At 49.2% G+C, this 18017-nt stretch overlaps 1 protein-coding gene across 1 annotated transcript in view; it reads right to left on the bottom strand.

Annotated features, from left to right (window-relative positions):
• LOC308119654 (protein jagged-1-like) overlaps window positions 1-18017 on the bottom strand; it is a 56283-nt gene that overhangs the window by 5569 nt on the left and 32697 nt on the right. Inside the window, exons 6-18 of the mRNA XM_080479802.1 lie at window positions 15807-15937; window positions 13140-13259; window positions 12955-13068; window positions 11285-11398; window positions 8028-8074; window positions 7085-7258; window positions 6847-6997; window positions 5837-6001; window positions 3304-3417; window positions 2649-2762; window positions 1825-1938; window positions 1631-1747; window positions 1524-1551 (exon numbers count right to left, since the gene is read on the bottom strand). Of these exons, the coding sequence (XP_080335928.1) occupies window positions 1524-1551; window positions 1631-1747; window positions 1825-1938; window positions 2649-2762; window positions 3304-3417; window positions 5837-6001; window positions 6847-6997; window positions 7085-7258; window positions 8028-8074; window positions 11285-11398; window positions 12955-13068; window positions 13140-13259; window positions 15807-15937 (1503 nt within the window). The remainder of the gene's footprint in view (window positions 1-1523; window positions 1552-1630; window positions 1748-1824; window positions 1939-2648; window positions 2763-3303; window positions 3418-5836; window positions 6002-6846; window positions 6998-7084; window positions 7259-8027; window positions 8075-11284; window positions 11399-12954; window positions 13069-13139; window positions 13260-15806; window positions 15938-18017) is intronic.

Here is an 18017-nt window from a genome sequence, read left to right as displayed (position 1 = left end):
GTTAATAAATGATGTTAGTAAATGTTCATTTCCATGTGGAGCAGGCTTCGGCCTCGTTTATGTTCTCAAGGCGTCCCTTCACACGACAACGACGCTCAGAGCCACTGAAAACACGACTTTTTGAAACGTCTCAGACTCTGTCTCCATGGAAACGTGAGAAAAAGGACATTTCTTGGGAACGCTGCTCCTGGTCCTGGTCACTACGTCGTAGTTCTGCACATGCTCAGTAGAGCCAATCAGATCAAAATCAAAGTTTCCTCTGTTTTCTCCTGGACTTGGTACTTTTATTTTGACAGTCACCATAATAACAATCCAACTTGGTGGTCTGTCCGCTAGAATGTTCTCCCAGTGTTTAGAACTCATTGTTCTCTGCTGGGTGTGTGTGTGTGTGTGTGTGTGTGTGTGTGTGTGTGTGTGTGTGTGTGTGTGTGTGTGTGTGTGTGTGTGTGTGTGTGTGTGTGTGTGTGTGTGTGTGTGTTTTAGGGTTAGGACCCTGGTCAGGAAGGATAAAGTGGAAAGAATCTTGCAGCTCATATGTTGGATCATGTAATTTAGTTCGGAGCGTCAGATGGAGATTAGATCCTCTGAGGTGGTGGAGGTGGAGGTGGTGGAGGTGGTAGAGGTGGTAGAGGTGGTGGAGGTGGAGGTGGTGGAGGTGGAGGTGGAGGTGGTAGAGGTGGTGGTGGTGGAGGTGGAGGTGGAGGTGAGTCTGCAGATACTGATCAATATACTGCTCAATGCACTCCTTATGTAATCCACCCCCCCCCCCCCCCCCCCCCCCCACCTGCCAGTCTTCCTCAGGGTTTCATCCAGAAACATTGTTCTTGAACTGATTCTGTAAACTCCACTTTACTTACGTTTGCTGTCCTGCAGCGACTAAACCAGTGAAGCTCGAGTGACAAGAAGGTTTAAAATCCACAAAAAGCTCACAAAGGTTGTTTTGTTAGAAGGTCGTGCATCTCTGCAGACTCAAGAGGAAGAAAATGAACCATAAAGACTATTTCAGCTCAACCAAAGCTCACAAGATCCCACAAGATCCCACAAGATCCCACAAGTTCCCACAAGATCCCACAAGTTCCCACAAGATCCCACAAGTTCAACAATTCTTCCAGAAAATCAACCGTCAGAGAAAATAAACTCCTCAGTCAAATCTTCTTTTAAGAATCTATTGTATCTTCATTTGATTCAGTTTATGCCTCATTAATAATTGAAGGTATGTTTCGGGGTCTTTTTGATCACTTTTAAATTGTCAAAAAAAGTTTTTAAAAAATATATAAATATTTTAAATTTTTTGAAAATGTGTAGTACATAAGAGAAAGAAAGTAAAACTTTTTAAAATAATTTGTCTGTGATCAATGTATTTTAAAAAAGTCTTTGTTGTTTCAGCTTTAATGAATAAAACTTTGATTCAACAAAGTTTTATTCACTTCTTTTGTCTTTTTCCATCAGTTTTGAACAATTTTTCTTTTTATTTAAATATTAGGGGAAAAAAAGCAAAGTGACAAGAAGAAGAAGTGTCTTACCAGGGCAGAGGGTTACAGTCGTCCACATCTGTAAAGGATAGAGAGACAAGCAGAAGCAGAGTGAGTGACGGAGCGCCAGAAGGACCAGAAGCTTCCTGGAGACGCACTCTGAGCGCAGCTGCTTCCCTCCCAGCCGTCCCTGCACATGCACTGGAAGGCGTCTCCGCCGCCGACACACGTCCCGCCGTTCTCACACGGACCCGAGTCGCAGCTGCTGTTCTGGGCTGGAGGACGGAGCGAAGCCGCAGGTTAGAGGCGGGCAGTGGAACAGGAAGTAGAAGCCGGAGGGGCGGAGCCTGACCCGTGTTGCAGGTGCTGCCGCCCCAACCCGACGGGCAGCTGCACAGGAAGGAGTCGCCGTAGTCGTAGCACGTCCCGCCGTTCCTGCAGGTGCTGGAGTCACACTGGCTCTCACCTGGAGGACAAAGGAACCGTCTCAGCAGGACCCTCTGAAGTGGAAGAAGCTCCCACATGATAATTAACCTGCACACAGGCTCCGCCCACCGAGGCAGGTGGAGGTACGTCCTACACCTCTCTACTGGTTTTCATTAAATCAACAGCAGATTTCTGTATTTTCTCCACATTGGATTCTTGTTTTCGCCTCCAGGAGTTTTCCTGAAGCGGCACAAAACCTCCAGTTTGAAAAAGTGTTTAGTGTTTGTGTTTTAATGTGAAGTCACTTCCTCTGCTAACGATTCAGCTGCTGGAAGAAAAACCACATGATATCACAAAACAACTGCTGGAATGTGTGAATGAACGTCTGTTTCTCTGATCCAAAAGGTTCAACCTGCATTAATAAAGAGAAATGACTTCTACTAGAACCTGCAGGGTTCTTCACCCTTCAGAAGAACTCCTCTTCATGATGGAAGGAGAAGAAACACCAGATTCACCACTTTGGTTTCCCAGACTGTACACATCCTATTGTTGGTGCTTTTTTATTTATGTCATAGAATAATGAATATATCACGATGGCTTCATTGAAAAAAAGGAAAATCCTGAATCTGATTTTCTGGGTTGATCGTTCAGATGTTTGACAGTTTAATGTGAAGTGAGACTTTTCAGAATCCCTGCTCTTCACCTGAAGGACCAGGTTACAAACACAAGGTGTCGGAGCGTCGGACTCACGGGAGTGGCAGGTCTTCCCCTTCCAGCTGTCCGTGCAGTCGCAGTAGAAGTCGTTGAGCAGGTCGACGCACCGTCCTCCGTTCTGACAAGGATTCCTGCTGCACTCGTTCACATCTGCAACGCCGACACACCGTTTAATCCCCCGGACGCCCGGCTGCTCACTTTCTACTGACTCAGGTGGAAACACCTGGAAACACCTGGAACATCTGGAACACCTGGAACCACCTGGAACACCTTGAACACCTTGAACACCTGGAAACACCTGGAAACACCTGGAACACCTGTAAACACCTGAAAACACCTGGAACCACCTGGAAAACCTTAAACACCTGGAAACACCTGGAAAGACCAGGAAAGACCTGGAAAACCTGAAACACCTGGAACACCTGGAACCACCTGGAACACTGTTGTGAAGTCGGACCCTCCCCTTCAGTGCAGAGCGACATCGTGCGGTCCAATCGAGTTTATGAAACCCAAGTCGCACAACAACAGCCACACACACACACACACACACACACACACACACACACACACACACACACACACACACACACACACACACACACACACACACACACACACACACACACACACACACACACACACACACACACACACACACACACACACACACACACACACACACACACACCACCGATGTCACACAGGCTGCCCTCCCAGCCGTCGGGACAGAAGCACTGGAAGGAGCTGATCCCATCGATGCAGGTTCCTCCGTTCTTGCAGGGAGACGATGCACAGTCGTTAATGTCTGAGAGGAAACAGAAGAGGAAGCAGAAGAGGAAACAGAAGAGGAAACAGAAGAGGAAACAGAAGAGGAAGCAGAAGAGGAAACAGAAGAGGAAACAGAAGAGGAAGCAGAAGAGGAAACAGAAGAGGAAACAGAAGAGGAAGCAGAAGAGGAAACAGAAGAGGAAACAGAAGAGGAAACAGAAGAGGAAGCAGAAGAGGAAACAGAAGAGGAAGCAGAAGAGGAAGCAGAAGAGGAAGCAGAAGAGGAAACAGAAGAGGAAGCAGAAGAGGAAGCAGAAGAGGAAACAGAAGAGGAAGCAGAAGAGGAAACAGAAGAGGAAACAGAAGAGGAAACAGAAGAGGAAGCAGAAGAGGAAGCAGAAGAGGAAGCAGAAGAGGAAACAGAAGAGGAAGCAGAAGAGGAAACAGAAGAGGAAACAGAAGAGGAAACAGAAGAGGAAGCAGAAGAGGAAACAGAAGAGGAAACAGAAGAGGAAGCAGAAGAGGAAACAGAAGAGGAAACAGAAGAGGAAACAGAAGAGGAAGCAGAAGAGGAAACAGAAGAGGAAACAGAAGAGGAAACAGAAGAGGAAGCAGAAGAGGAAACAGAAGAGGAAGCAGAAGAGGAAGCAGAAGAGGAAGCAGAAGAGGAAACAGAAGAGGAAGCAGAAGAGGAAGCAGAAGAGGAAACAGAAGAGGAAGCAGAAGAGGAAACAGAAGAGGAAACAGAAGAGGAAACAGAAGAGGAAGCAGAAGAGGAAGCAGAAGAGGAAACAGAAGAGGAAGCAGAAGAGGAAACAGAAGAGGAAACAGAAGAGGAAGCAGAAGAGGAAGCAGAAGAGGAAGCAGAAGAGGAAACAGAAGAGGAAGCAGAAGAGGAAGCAGAAGAGGAAGCAGAAGAGGAAGCAGAAGAGGAAACAGAAGAGGAAACAGAAGAGGAAACAGAAGAGGAAACAGAAGAGGAAGCAGAAGAGGAAACAGAAGAGGAAGCAGAAGAGGAAACAGAAGAGGAAACAGAAGAGGAAACAGAAGAGGAAGCAGAAGAGGAAACACAACCAGTTTCATTTGCTTTTTCTTTGTTGTTGACAAACTCATTTTTCCCAGGATAGAAGTCACACCTGAGGATATTTCACGTCTATCAAACAGGAACCATGAAGAGCAGAAAACATCAATAAAACTTGAGTTATATTCCAGAATGACTCCGCAGTTCTTTCTGATCTTGGAGTATTCTTCCTTCCTTCCTTCCTCCCTCCCTCCCTCCCTCCCTCCCTTCCTCCCTCCCTCCCACCCTTCCTCCCTTCCTTCCTCCCTCCCTTCCTCCCTTCCTTCCTTCCTCCCTCCCACCCTTCCTCCCTTCCTTCCTTCCTTCCTCCCTCCCTCCCTCCCTCCCTCCCTTCCTCCCTTCCTTCCTCCCTCCCTCCCTCCCTCCCTCCCTCCCTCCCTCCCTTCCTTCCTTCCTTCCTCCCTCCATCCCTCCCTCCCTCCCTCCCTTCCTCCCTTCCTTCCTTCCTCCCTCCCACCCTTCCTCCCTTCCTTCCTTCCTTCCTTCCTCCTTCCTTCCTTCCTTCCTTCCTTCCTTCCTTCCTTCCTTCCTTCCTTCCTTCCTTCCTTCCTTCCTTCCTTCCTTCCTTCCTCCTGCTGCAGAATCAAAGTGTTGGATTCACACAGACTCCTCCTCTCTCTTTTACAAGACTTTAACTCAGTGTCTCTCCTGCAGCCTGCTTCCTGCTCTCTGTCCCTTCCTGTGATGTCACCTCCTGCAGGGATGTGATGTCACCTCCTGCAGGGATGTGATGTCACCTCCTGCAGGGATGTGATGTCACCTCCTGCAGGGATGTGATGTCACTTCCTGCAGGGATGTGATGTCACTTCCTGCAGGGATGTGACGTCACTTCCTGCAGGGATGTGATGTCACTTCCTATAGGGATGTGATGTCACTTCCTGCTGCCATCAGTGTGGATGAAACGTCCAATTTCTCTGCAGCAAACTTCAGATACTGAGGGATGACTTCTCCTTCCTAACCTGCATTGTCACTATTTACCAGAGACTGGCGTCCTGTCGCAGGTGAGAAAATGTTTATTACACTTTGATTGTTGTCAAATATATAAGATAAGATGGTAATAAACAGGAATGAAGTTCAAGTCTGCTTGTCCCTTATTTCAGAGGTAAACACAGCTGACTTTTAGTTAGAAGCAGTGATTTGCTTTAGATTCAGAGGAGAAACAGCTCAAGAGTTATTATCATATGTTGACTTGGTTCATATTTGGTCTGAATTTCTTTCTTCAGCTGTGAAGCAGACGGAGATAGTGATGATCATCAAGAGAATTACAGTAAGAATCATGTGGTTCCCACTGATGGTAACTGTTGATAAATATAGCTGTGTGTGTGTGTGTGTGTGTGTGTGTGTGTGTGTGTGTGTGTGTGTGATCATGACTCACTCTCGTGGCAGTAGGTACCAGTGAATCCCGGCTGGCAGGAGCAGCTGAAGTTCCCTGCAGGCAGGCTGATGCAGCGTCCATGAGGTCCGCACACGTTGGACGAGATGTGCCACACCCGCTGCTGGGTGTCGTTGGTCGCCACGGCAACGGTGCAACTATCAATCACTTTGGGGGTGGAGGCAAAAACAAATATGAGACGAGCGTCTTTGGAGTGGTGAAACAGGCAGGTGATTTCTTTAGTGTTATTGTGGCTTCGGCTGCTAAATGATGATTAAAAACCAACAAAACTTTAAGATTTAAAAATGTTGTTCAGAAGCTTCTTCACGTAGTGAGCTTAAGTTATGGGATTACCAGCTGATGTTAACTCAATAAACTTGTTTGTCTGCTTCATTTTTTCTTTACAATCATTTGGCAAAATGTCCGAGTTTCACCTCCACTGACCGGAGCTTCACTCCTGGGGGTGGATTTCATGTACAAACTCCTCCGAGCAACTTCGACTCAAACATTGACCCATAAAGGGAAAATTGATCAACCTGAAAGCTGGAAATCCTCTGTTGCAACTTGGGGGGGGAGCTTCAGGGGGGCAGTTGTTCACCTGTAGGGTTGTCATGTGAACAGATGCTAAGTTGCTAAGTTGCTCAAAGCGTTGTCGTGTGGACAGATGCTAAGTTGCTCAGTTGCTCAAAGCGTTGTTGTGTGGACAGATGCTAAGTTGCTCAGTTGCCTCAGAGTGTTGTCGTTTGGACAGATGCTAAGTTGCTCAAAGCGTTGTTGTGTGGACAGATGCTAAGTTGCTCAGTTGCTCAGAGTGTTGTCGTTTGGACGGATGCTAAGTTGCCCAAAGCGTTGTTGTGTGGACAGATGCTAAGTTGCTAAGTTGCTCAAAGCGTTGTTGTGTGGACGGATGCTAAGTTGCCCAAAGCGTTGTTGTGTGGACGGATGCTAAGTTGCTCAGTTGCCTCAGAGTTTGATGGAGTAAACAGACGGAGGAAGCGGTCGGGCGGTGGCACCTTGGCAGTGGTTGGTTTTGCAGTGGTCTTTGAGCTCGGCGCAGGTTTTGCCCTCGTAGTCGTCGGGGCAGTTGCAGTAGAAGTTGCCCCTCCGGCTGTGGCAATGGGCCTGGTTCTGACAGGGGTTTGGGCTGCAGGGGTCGCTCTGCACCTGCAGAGACAAACAGAAGGTCACACGTCGTTGGTCCTCCTGGAGGACGAGAACCTGCGGCGGTCCTTCCAGCCTGCGGCGCCTCACCTCACACGTCGTGCCGCGGAAGCCTTGCGAGCATTCGCACCTGAACCCGTCCAGCAGGGGGTGGCAGCGGCCGCCGTTCCTACACGGACCGCTGGAGCATCGGTTCTTCTGGTCCTGGCAGAGCCGACCGGCGAAGCCCGGCTGGCAGACACACTGGTAGCCTCTGGCCATCTCCTGGAGCAAACACAGCGTCCGTCAGTCCAGAGGACCGGCTCAACACCGGCTGTCCCAATCCAACTGTCCTGACTTCTGACCGCACAAAACAAAGGATCTGAGTCCAGCCGTCGACCTGCTCTCCAGAAGTTCAACTTTAGATTGATCATGAATTTATCATGTCAGACTTCTTCTATGTTCTAAATAGATCTGTTGCTCCTGTAATGAGCAGAACTCAGCAGAACTCAGGTTCCTTTAAACTTCCATCGTCAGGAAAAGCTTCTTTCTAACTTCCCCATTGAACCAGTTTGTGTGATAATCAGCTGTTCATGGTAGTGGTGGTGAGGGGGAGGAGCCTATCACCAGCTAACACCAGTGAGGTCACACCCTGACTCTATCGAAGAGCAAACACACATCCATCCCTCATCCCTCCCTCCCTCCCTCCCTCCACCCCCCATCCCTCCCTCCCTCCATCCATCCCTCATCCCTCCATCCATCCCTCCCTCCCTTCCTCCCTCCCTCCATCCCTCCCTCCCTCCCTCCCTCCCTCCCTCCATCCCCCATCCCTCCCTCCCTCCCTTCCTCCCTCCCTCCCTCCCTCCATCCATCCCTCATCCCTCCCTCCCTCCCTCCCTCCCTCCATGCTTCAGCCCAGATTCAAACCAGGGACCCCCCTAGAGTGAGTGTTAACCAGTCCACCACCAGTGTTTGAGCACCTGAACACCGTAAAGCTTTGGTGGATCAGATTGAATCAACCTGATCCATCATGTCGTCAGCGTCTGTCTCTCACCTTGCAGGTCCCTCCGTTCTGACACTGTCCATGGCAGCTGTTCATATCTGTGCAGAATCAATCACAGAGAAAACGTCAGCTCTGTAATGCTCTGGACACGTGGAGGAGCTGGTAGCTGGTAGCTGGTAGCATGTAGCATGCAGCCGCTAAACGGAGGAGGAATGAAATCACAGCAGAGATCCAGAGTCATTCAGAACGTGCAATGAAGAGAAACTGCAAAGGGGGAAAAGAAACTACGTCTAAAGATTTTGAAATACAGTTTAACAGTCTGGGAAGAAAAAGGTGCAGCTGAAGTCTGAGAGCACAGGATAGTGAGCTAGCATGTAGCATGTAGCATGTAGCCACCTGGGAGCAATAAGAGACTGAACGGAGAGCTAAAGCTCAGCACCCTGACCGATTAGCTTCTCCTACTGAGATCAATCATCCCTGGATGTGCTTTAGCATTAGCATGCTAACAAAGCTATTATAGAATACATTATAGCATGTTATTGTAGGAACAACAAGACTCATTAGCATGTCAGAATGCTAAGGTGGCTAATTGCTAACCCAGTCCTCCTTGTGGGGACTTGGTAAAACGTGGAGCTGCAGTTCGTTAAAAGACTGAAGATGTGGAATCAAATCCTTTTGTGGAAGAGGCGAGCGGTCAGAGCGGTCAGAGCGGTCAGAGCGGTCAGAGCGCTGAGCGTCGGGCTCTCCGAGCAGCAGCAGGAAGTCGGGAAGACGTTGCTGGATGATACTGACTGATGTCACAGTTCTGGCCCCCCCATCCTCCAAAGCAGGCACAGTGATATCCACCAATCAAGTTTTTGCAAGAGTAAGCATTGAGGCAAGGCTTCCCCGCACACTCATTCACGTCTGCAAAATGGAGACCAGAGACAGAGAGGATGATCAGAGTCTCAGAAGCCCCGCCACCAAGCGCCGCGTCCAAAACACTCAGGAACCTTCTGCTCCTCGAACACTCTCATACGTTCTCATTGTGCTGCTGGGTTTCCTGGAACAAACTAAAGTTCTGCAACCTTTGATTCTTGTTGTGTAAAAGTGTTTGGATCCTGTTGTTCTGCTTCCCGTCTGCAGGTTGAACCATCGACCATCGACCATCGTTCCACAAAACAAACACGACAGATCAGGTGTAGGAATTCCTGTTCTAGTTCTCTTTTCAATTTTAAGTTAAGATTTCACTGTCGCAAGATTTAGTTACTAAAAAACTGAGTACTAAGTTACTATGAGAACAGCTTCTTTAGTGGCGTCCATGTTATGTGACGATTCATGTGAAACGAGCTGAAGACGAGATGAGGTGGAAGACAGAGCCCCGCCGTGGTAACAGACACCTGATACTCCAAATACTGTCATGGTTACCAGGGTGTGTTTTATTTTAAAGGTAATCCTGTTTCCTTGGAAACGCCTAATGTGGTAATTGAAGAAATGCAATAAATGTGTAATATTGATGAGCTGTAATATGCAGGAATTCCTGTGTGAGCAGTTTCCTGTCGGGCTGAAGGGATTCAGTTACTTTAGTCAGGCGGCGTTAACGATCCGACCACTCAGCTTCGTTTTCAAACACGTAAAACTGCCAGAACGTTTACCGTGTGAAGTTCATGTCTGCTGCCCCCCCCCCCCCCCCCCCCAACACCCCCCCCCCCCCCCCCCACCTCAGGGTTAATGTCTCTCCGTTACATTCCCTGGAGGCCGACCTGGGGCATTCCAAGTGGTCAGTTTCAGAGGCGGCGCTCACGGCACCGCCTCGCCCACGAGAAACCAACACAGTGCATTAATACGACTCCCAGGAGGTGAGCTGCACCTGTTGGCCTCCTGAAACCCGACACCTGCAGCCCCTTCCCACAAACCAGACCCCCCACCCCCCGCTGCAGCGCTGCCGGGCCCCCCTGGACCTGCAGGTACCACCCTGTCGTCCTACCGCCCCGCTGCCCTACCACCCTACCATCCTACCACCCTACCACCCTGCCATCCTCCCACCCTGCCACCCTACCACCCTACCATCCTACCACCCTACCATCCTACCACCATGCCACCCTACCACCCTACCACCCTACCACCCTACCACCCTGCCACCCTACCACCCTACCATCCTACCATCCTACCACCCTACCACCCTACCACCCTACCACCCTACCACCCTGCCACCCTACCATCCTACCATCCTACCATCCTACCATCTTACCATCCTGCCACCCTGCCACCCTACCATCCTACCATCCTACCATCTTACCATCCTACCACCCTGCCACCCTACCATCCTACCACCCTACCACCCTACCATCCTACCATCCTACCACCCTACCACCCTACCACCCTACCACCCTGCCACCCTGCCACCCTACCATCCTACCATCCTACCATCTTACCATCCTACCACCCTACCATCCTACCATCCTACCATCTTACCATCCTACCACCCTACCACCCTGCCACCCTACCATCCTACCACCCTACCATCCTACCATCCTACCACCCTACCATCCTACCATCCTACCACCCTACCACCCTACCATCCTACCACCCTACCACCCTGCCACCCTGCCACCCTACCATCCTACCATCTTACCATCCTACCACCCTACCATCCTACCATCTTACCATCCTACCACCCTACCACCCTACCATCCTGCCACCTCTAGTCTCTGGGAGAAGAACAGGACCTGGACCACAAGCCAGTGGTTCTGGAGGCTCACGCCATGTTTACAGGTTATGAAGTTTCCTGGCCGGAGCTGAAGGGGCACCGCCTCGCCGTAGCGTACATACTCGTCCGTTACACCCAGTCTGGAGCCAAAGATAAACCCCGGCCGGGTAGATCTGGTCCCAGGGCCAGCAGGTGCCAGGCTGGAAGCTATTTTTAGCTTTATTCAAGTCACCTGGCTCAAGTTGCAGATGATACTGACACACACACACACACACACACACACACACACACACACACACACACACACACACACACACACACACACACACACACACACACACACACACACACACACACACACACACACACACACACACACACACACACACACACACACACACACACACACACACACACACAGGTCTGAGTTAGCTGCTGGCCAGATAAATAGAGCGTCAGAAATGCTGTAACTCTGCAAGCAAACAGGATTCCTGGACGGGGTTTGGACACTCGGCATTCACAGACCAGCTTCCTCACCCAGCCTTAACAACCGGAGTTACCGTCACACACCGCCACTCCCTCCAAAATCAGCATTCACAACACCTTGTACTAGTGGTACCTATCTGGCAGGTCTTGCCCGTCCACTGGGGAGGGCAGAAGCACTCGAAGCTGTTCTCCATGTCGATGCAGGTTCCGCCCTGAGCACAGGGGCTGGAGGCGCATTCGTCTGTGTCTGAAACACAAAGCAGACTCATGTTGGACACAATCACACACATGCGTACGCATAACAGATCCTTTTACTCTGGAGTCCAGCGTCACCAGCTGATACCTTCTATGGAACAGAACTACAGCTAGTAGTATTGTATTGGCTCATAAAAGATTACAACACAGCTTTCATTTCCATTTCTACCTTTAAAGTACTTTTTTACCCGAATAATAAAGTAGGTCAACAAAACGGCATTAACTGATAGCATGTATAGCTAATGAGCAGTGGTATGCACTGATTAAAGGATTCATTCATTATTAACAACTCCCTCAATGTAGTGGAACTCTTTACTAGTTACTTTCAGTAAAAAGTAATTGTAAAAATAATGAATAATCTGATGTTAGGGGAAGGAAGATGCTCTATAATCTGGATGTTAGGGAGGGAAGATGCTCTATAATCTGATGTTAGAGAGGGAATATGCTCTATAATCTGATGTTAGAGGAAGGGAGATGCTCTATAATCTGATGTTAGAGAGGGAATATGCTCTATAATCTGATGTTAGAGGAAGGGAGATGCTCTATAATCTGATGTTAGAGGATGGAAGATGCTCTATAATCTGATGTTAGAGGAATGACGCTGCTCTATAGTCTGATGTTAGAGGATGGAAGATGCTCTATAATCTGATGTTAGAGAGGGAATATGCTCTATAATCTGATGTTAGAGGAAGGGAGATGCTCTATAATCTGATGTTAGAGGATGGAAGATGCTCTATAATCTGATGTTAGAGGAATGACGCTGCTCTATAATCTGATGTTAGGGGAGGGAAGAGGCTCTATAATCTGATGTTAGAGGATGGAAGAGGCTCTATAATCTGATGTTAGAGGAATGACGCTGCTCTATAATCTGGATGTTAGAGGAAGGAAGATGCGCTATAATCTGATGTTAGAGAGGGAAGATGCTCTATAATCTGGATGTTAGAGGAAGGAAGATGCTCTATAATCTGATGTTAGAGGAAGGAAGATGCTCTATAATCTGATGTTAGAGAGGGGAGATGCTCTATAATCTGATGTTAGAGAGGGGAGATGCTCTATAATCTGATGTTAGAGAGGGAATGTGCTCTATAATCTGATGTTAAAAGAGGAAGCTGCTCTATAATCTGATGTTAAAAGAGGAAGCTGCTCTATAATCTGATGTTAGGGGAGGGAAGATGCTCTATAATCTGATGTTAAAAGAGGAAGCTGCTCTATAATCTGATGTTAGAGAGGGAATGTGCTCTATAATCTGATGTTAAAGGAGGAAGCTGCTCTATAATCTGATGTTAAAAGAGGAAGCTGCTCTATAATCTGATGTTAGGGGGGGGAAGAGGCTCTATAATCTGATGTTAGAGGAGGGAAGAGGCTCTATAATCTGATGTTAGAGGAATGACGCTGCTCTATAATCTGATGTTAGAGGATGGAAGATGCTCTATAATCTGATGTTAGAGAGGGAAGATGCTCTATAATCTGATGTTTGAGTGAGCAGAGCAGAAAGCGAGAGCAGCTAATGCTCCCGAGCAGCTGAAGCTGTGGGGGCGGGGTCATTACCTTTAGCACAGGTGGGCCCGGACCAGCCGGCCGGACAGTGACACTCGAACCCCGACGGCACCTCGTGACACGTTCCTCCGTTAGCGCAGGGGTCGGACACACAGGCGTGTTCGGCTGCAGGAGAGCGTCAGTGGTTAGAGTGGAACGCGACCTGAACACGCCCGGACGCCAGGTGAGCAGCTCACCTATCTCACAGTTCTTCCCAGAGTAGCCGTCCGGACAGGCGCAGTTGTACTCGTCTGGCTCGGTGTTCATACACGTTCCTCCGTTCTTACAGGGCCGGTTCGTCCCACAGTAGTTCAGGTCTGCAGAGCGAGGGAGGCTAATGTCACCGGGGTGTGTGTGTGTGTGTGTGTGTGTGTGTGTGTGTGTGTGTGTGTGTGTGTGTGTGTGTGTGTGTGTGTGTGTGTGTGTGTGTGTGTGTGTGTGTGTGTGTGTGTGTGTGTGTGTGTGTGTGTGCGTGCGTGCATTGAAATTGCAGCCCTCAGATGACGATCATTTAAGAATAAAGCTGTGAACTGCAGGTTTTCAAATGAAAAAGCGTCTCAGTCGTCCAACTAAAAACGACTAAAAACGACTCCCAGGGTGGAACTTTGTGGAAACGCTCCGTCCTCTTGATGACAGTGGAAATGCTGTAGTTCTTCTGCACATGCTCAGTAGATGGACAATAAGAAGAGTGTTTCCTCCAGTTCCTCCCGGTCCAGGTGGACTCCCGGTCCAGGTGGACTCCCAGGTCCAGGTGGACTCCCGGTCCAAACGAGGCCTGAGACTCACGCCTTCGTAACGCTCTACAACTCTACCGAAACACAAACAGCCACACACACTTTGACTTCTCGTCCGAGAGGATCCAGGTCGAGCAGCGCAGCAACATATTCCCTCGGTACTTCCTGTGTTGGCGTCATTTATCTGGACCCGTCGCTCCGGATACCGCCGGGACCGCCGGGACCGCCGGGACCGCCGGGACCGCCGGACTGAGGCTTTTTACAAAACTACAACCAGAGAAAGTTTGTTTTTATCAACGACTTCCAGCTGAAAATTGTTTAAAGGAACCCAGAGCAGAGGTGGGGTGTGTCCAATCCAAATGGTGTCATTCACACCAAGTGAAAGGAGCATAAGCCGTGAACGTGCACTGATCAGCCATAACATTAAGACCACCTGTCGGATGTTGTTGCTGAATATAGTCCAGACCCAATCGGAGTACGGCGAGGTTTAAACCTCTTCCTGCATCAGCACACATCAATCAATGATGTCATCAAGCTTGTGAAAAACAGCCAATCATGAGCCTCTCGTTGCAATCAGCTGTGTTCATAGACCTAAAACATGTAGAACCATGAGACACATGTTGGCTGTAGACAAATATCTGGACGTTAAGTTAAAGACCGGGTTTGTAAAACTTCCCAGAATGCAACAGCGACAGCAGTTTTCTGTATTTTCTACCAGAAAGTTTCATTAAAATTGGCTTCATGTTGAGATTGTAGTTATTTTCAGCAGTAATATGGGTTTTCACCCTCCCCCATTCTGTCTGTCCTCCTTTTCTCTCCTCTAAACCCCTCACCCACCGGAACAGCAGAACCTCTCCTCCTCTGAGTCGGGTTCTGCAGGTTTCTCCTCCTCTGGGTCTGGTTCTGCAGGGTCCTCCTCTGAGCCTGGTTCTGCAGGTTTCCCCCTTTCTGAGTCTGGTTCTGCAGGTTTCTCCTCCTCTGGGTCTGGTTCTGCAGGGTCCTCCTCTGGGTCTGGTTCTGCAGGGTCCTCCTCTGAGCCTGGTTCTGCAGGGTCCTCCTCTGAGCCTGGTTCTGCAGGTTTCCCCCTCTCTGAGTCTGGTTCTGCAGGTTTCTCCTCCTCTGGGTCTGGTTCTGCAGGGTCCTCCTCTGAGCCTGGTTCTGCAGGTTTCCCCCTTTCTGAGTCTGGTTCTGCAGGTTTCTCCTCCTCTGGGTCTGGTTCTGCAGGGTCCTCCTCTGAGCCTGGTTCTGCAGGTTTCCCCCTCTCTGAGTCTGGTTCTGCAGGTTTCTCCTCCTCTGGGTCTGGTTCTGCAGGGTCCTCCTCTGAGCCTGGTTCTGCAGGTTTCCCCCTCTCTGAGTCTGGTTCTGCAGGTTTCTCCTCCACTGAGTCTGGTTCTGCAGGTTTCTCCTCCTCTGGGTCTGGTTCTGCAGGGTCCTCCTCTGAGCCTGGTTCTGCAGGTTTCTTCCAGCTGGAGGGAGTTTTTCCTTTCCTCTGCTGCTCATGTGGATTTGATGACTTTCAGTAGAAATGCTGCTATATAAATAAAGTTGAATTGAATTGAGCTTTGGCGGTCTGGTTCCGTCAACATGACACTGAAGGGTTCCTGGCCTCTGGACTAAGATGTGTTTGACCTCTGGTTGCAGCTCTGTGAGGACCGGCCTCCATCAGACCAGCTTCCTCCGACATGAAATCCTCCACAAGCGCTGCAGGTCTGGAGACTCCGACCCAGTCAAGAGCAAACCAACTCAAATCCTCATTGTTCTGCGTTTAAAACCAACATTAGGAGGATTTACTTCACCTGTTGTCGGAGGAAGAGCATCATTAATGAGCTGCTCTATTCAAGCTGCTGCAGGATTTAAAGCTTCTGATAGAAAAGTCATTGGAGCAGCGGCCTGGGCAGAGAGGGGGTCATAATGAAACGGCTCATCAGTGTACACCTGTAAAGCATCTCCTCTGCAGTCCGTGTTGATCTTCTTCCATTAAAACAGCAGAAGAAAAGAAGCTCCAGGAGGAGCAGGAGGAGCAGGAGGAGCAGGAGGAGCAGGAGGAGCAGGAGGAGGAGGAGGAGCAGGAGGAGCAGGAGGAGCAGGAGGAGCAGGAGGAGCTTCCTGTGTCAAACACCAACATCTGACCTTTGTCGCAGAGCAGGCCTCCCCAGTTCTTCTCACAGTCGCACAGCCACGGCTCACTGCAGGTCCCATGGACACACCCTGGGTAGGGCAGGCAGGCGTCACACAGCGCCCCCTGCCAGCCGTAGTTACACCTGCACACACACACACACACACACACACACACACACACACACACACACACACACACACACACACACACACACACACACACACACACACACACACACACACACACACACACACACACACACACACACACACACAGGGTGGTTAGATGTGGGAGGAACCAGTCGTTTACAGATCATGTGTGTTTCCTGTTGCTCTGTTTGGGATCTAATCTACTTCATGTCAGTAAATCCACTTCACACTGAATTCCTGAACAGGATCCACATCAGCAGAGTGAAAAACATCAACCTGACTGGACCAGATATGAACCTGGCGCTCGGAGGTTTGGCCTGAAAAAAGAATCAATGGTTTTTTTAAAGAAAAATTTTTTCAATTTTTTTCTGCTACAAATTCGAAAAACCGATTAAACCAATTTTCTGCTCAGCCCCACATGAAACACCATGAAACACCATGAAACACCATGGAACACCATGAAACACTATGGAACACTATGGAACACTATGGAACACCTTGGAACACTATGAAACACCATGGAACACTATGAAACACCTTGGAACACCATGAAACACCATGGAACACTATGAAACACCTTGGAACACTATGAAACACCATGGAACACTATGAAACACCTTGGAACACCATGAAACACCTTGGAACACCATGAAACACCATGGAACACCATGAAACACCATGGAACACTATGAAACACCATGGAACACCATGAAACACCATGGAACACCATGAAACACTATGAAACACTATGAAACACTATGGAACACTATGAAACACCATGAAACACCATGAAACACTATGAAACACCATGAAACACCATGGAACACTATGAAACACCATGGAACACCATGAAACACCATGACACACCATGAAACACTATGGAACACTATGAAACACCATGAAACACCATGAAACACCATGAAACACCATGAAACACCATGACACACCATGAAACACTATGGAACACTATGAAACACCATGAAACACCATGAAACACTATGGAACACTATGAAACACCATGAAACACCATGAAACACTATGAAACACCATGAAACACTATGGAACACTATGAAACACTATGAAACACCATGAAACACCATGAAACACTATGAAACACTATGAAACACCATGAAACACTATGAATTCAGTCCAGGAGTGATTTTCCTGCAGGAAAGTGCAGAAGTCCTGGAGCTTCTGTGTGGAAACCAGCTGCTGTGACGCTCCTCAACATAACTCTGGATCCTCCAAATGACAGAGGGTCCAGTCTGAAGGAGGTAAGACTGCTCTGGAAACTGAGTTACTGAGGAAACAGTGGAGAGAAGCGAGTTCAGCGAGTGCAAACGGTGGCGGAGTGTCTTCCTCAGCAAGTGCTTCTTATTTCACAAGCACAGTGGGAACGTGTTCTGCTGAGCAGCTCCCGCCTGAGGACACATCAAGCACCCAGCCGGGGTGTGTGTGTGTGTGGGTGGGGGGCGGGTGTGGGGGGGTGGGTGTGTGTGTGTGTGTGGGTGTGGGTGTGTGTGTGGGTGTGTGTGTGTGTGGGTGTGGGGGTGTGTGTGTGGGGGGGGGGGGGGGTGGGTGGGTGTGTGTGCGTAGGTGTGTGTGTGTGTGTGTGTGGGTGTGTGTGTGTGTGTGTGGGTGTGTGTGTGTGTGGGTGTGTGTGGGTGTGTGTGGGTGGGTGTGTGTGTGGGGGGGGTGGGTGGGTGTGTGTGCGTGGGTGTGTGTGTGTGTGTGTGTGTGGGGGTGTGTGTGTGTGTGTGTGTGTTGGGGGGGTGTCTGAGGGAAACGCAAAAAAAAAAAATCTTTAAAACTTTTACAAGGTGATGAAACACAGAGGAGCAGCGTTAAACGTCCCTCTGGTCAGGAGGCAACGTTTCAGCTGTTCTGGAGCGTGTGTGTGTGTGTGTGTGTGTGTGTGTGTGTGTGTGTGTGTGTGTGTGTGTGTGTGTGTGTGTGTGTGTGTGTGTGTGTGTGCGTGGGTGTGTGTGTGCGTGCGTGGGTGTGTGTGTGTGTGTGTGTGTGTGTGTGTGTGTGTGTGTGTGTGTGTGTGTGTGTGTGTGTGTGGGTGTGTGT

The sequence above is a fragment of the Lipophrys pholis genome (assembly GCF_963383615.2).
Source record: "Lipophrys pholis genome assembly, chromosome: 14".
Taxonomy (NCBI): domain Eukaryota; kingdom Metazoa; phylum Chordata; class Actinopteri; order Blenniiformes; family Blenniidae; genus Lipophrys; species Lipophrys pholis.
Note: the sequence above shows the minus strand (reverse complement) of the source record. Positions and strands in the feature narration are given on the sequence as shown.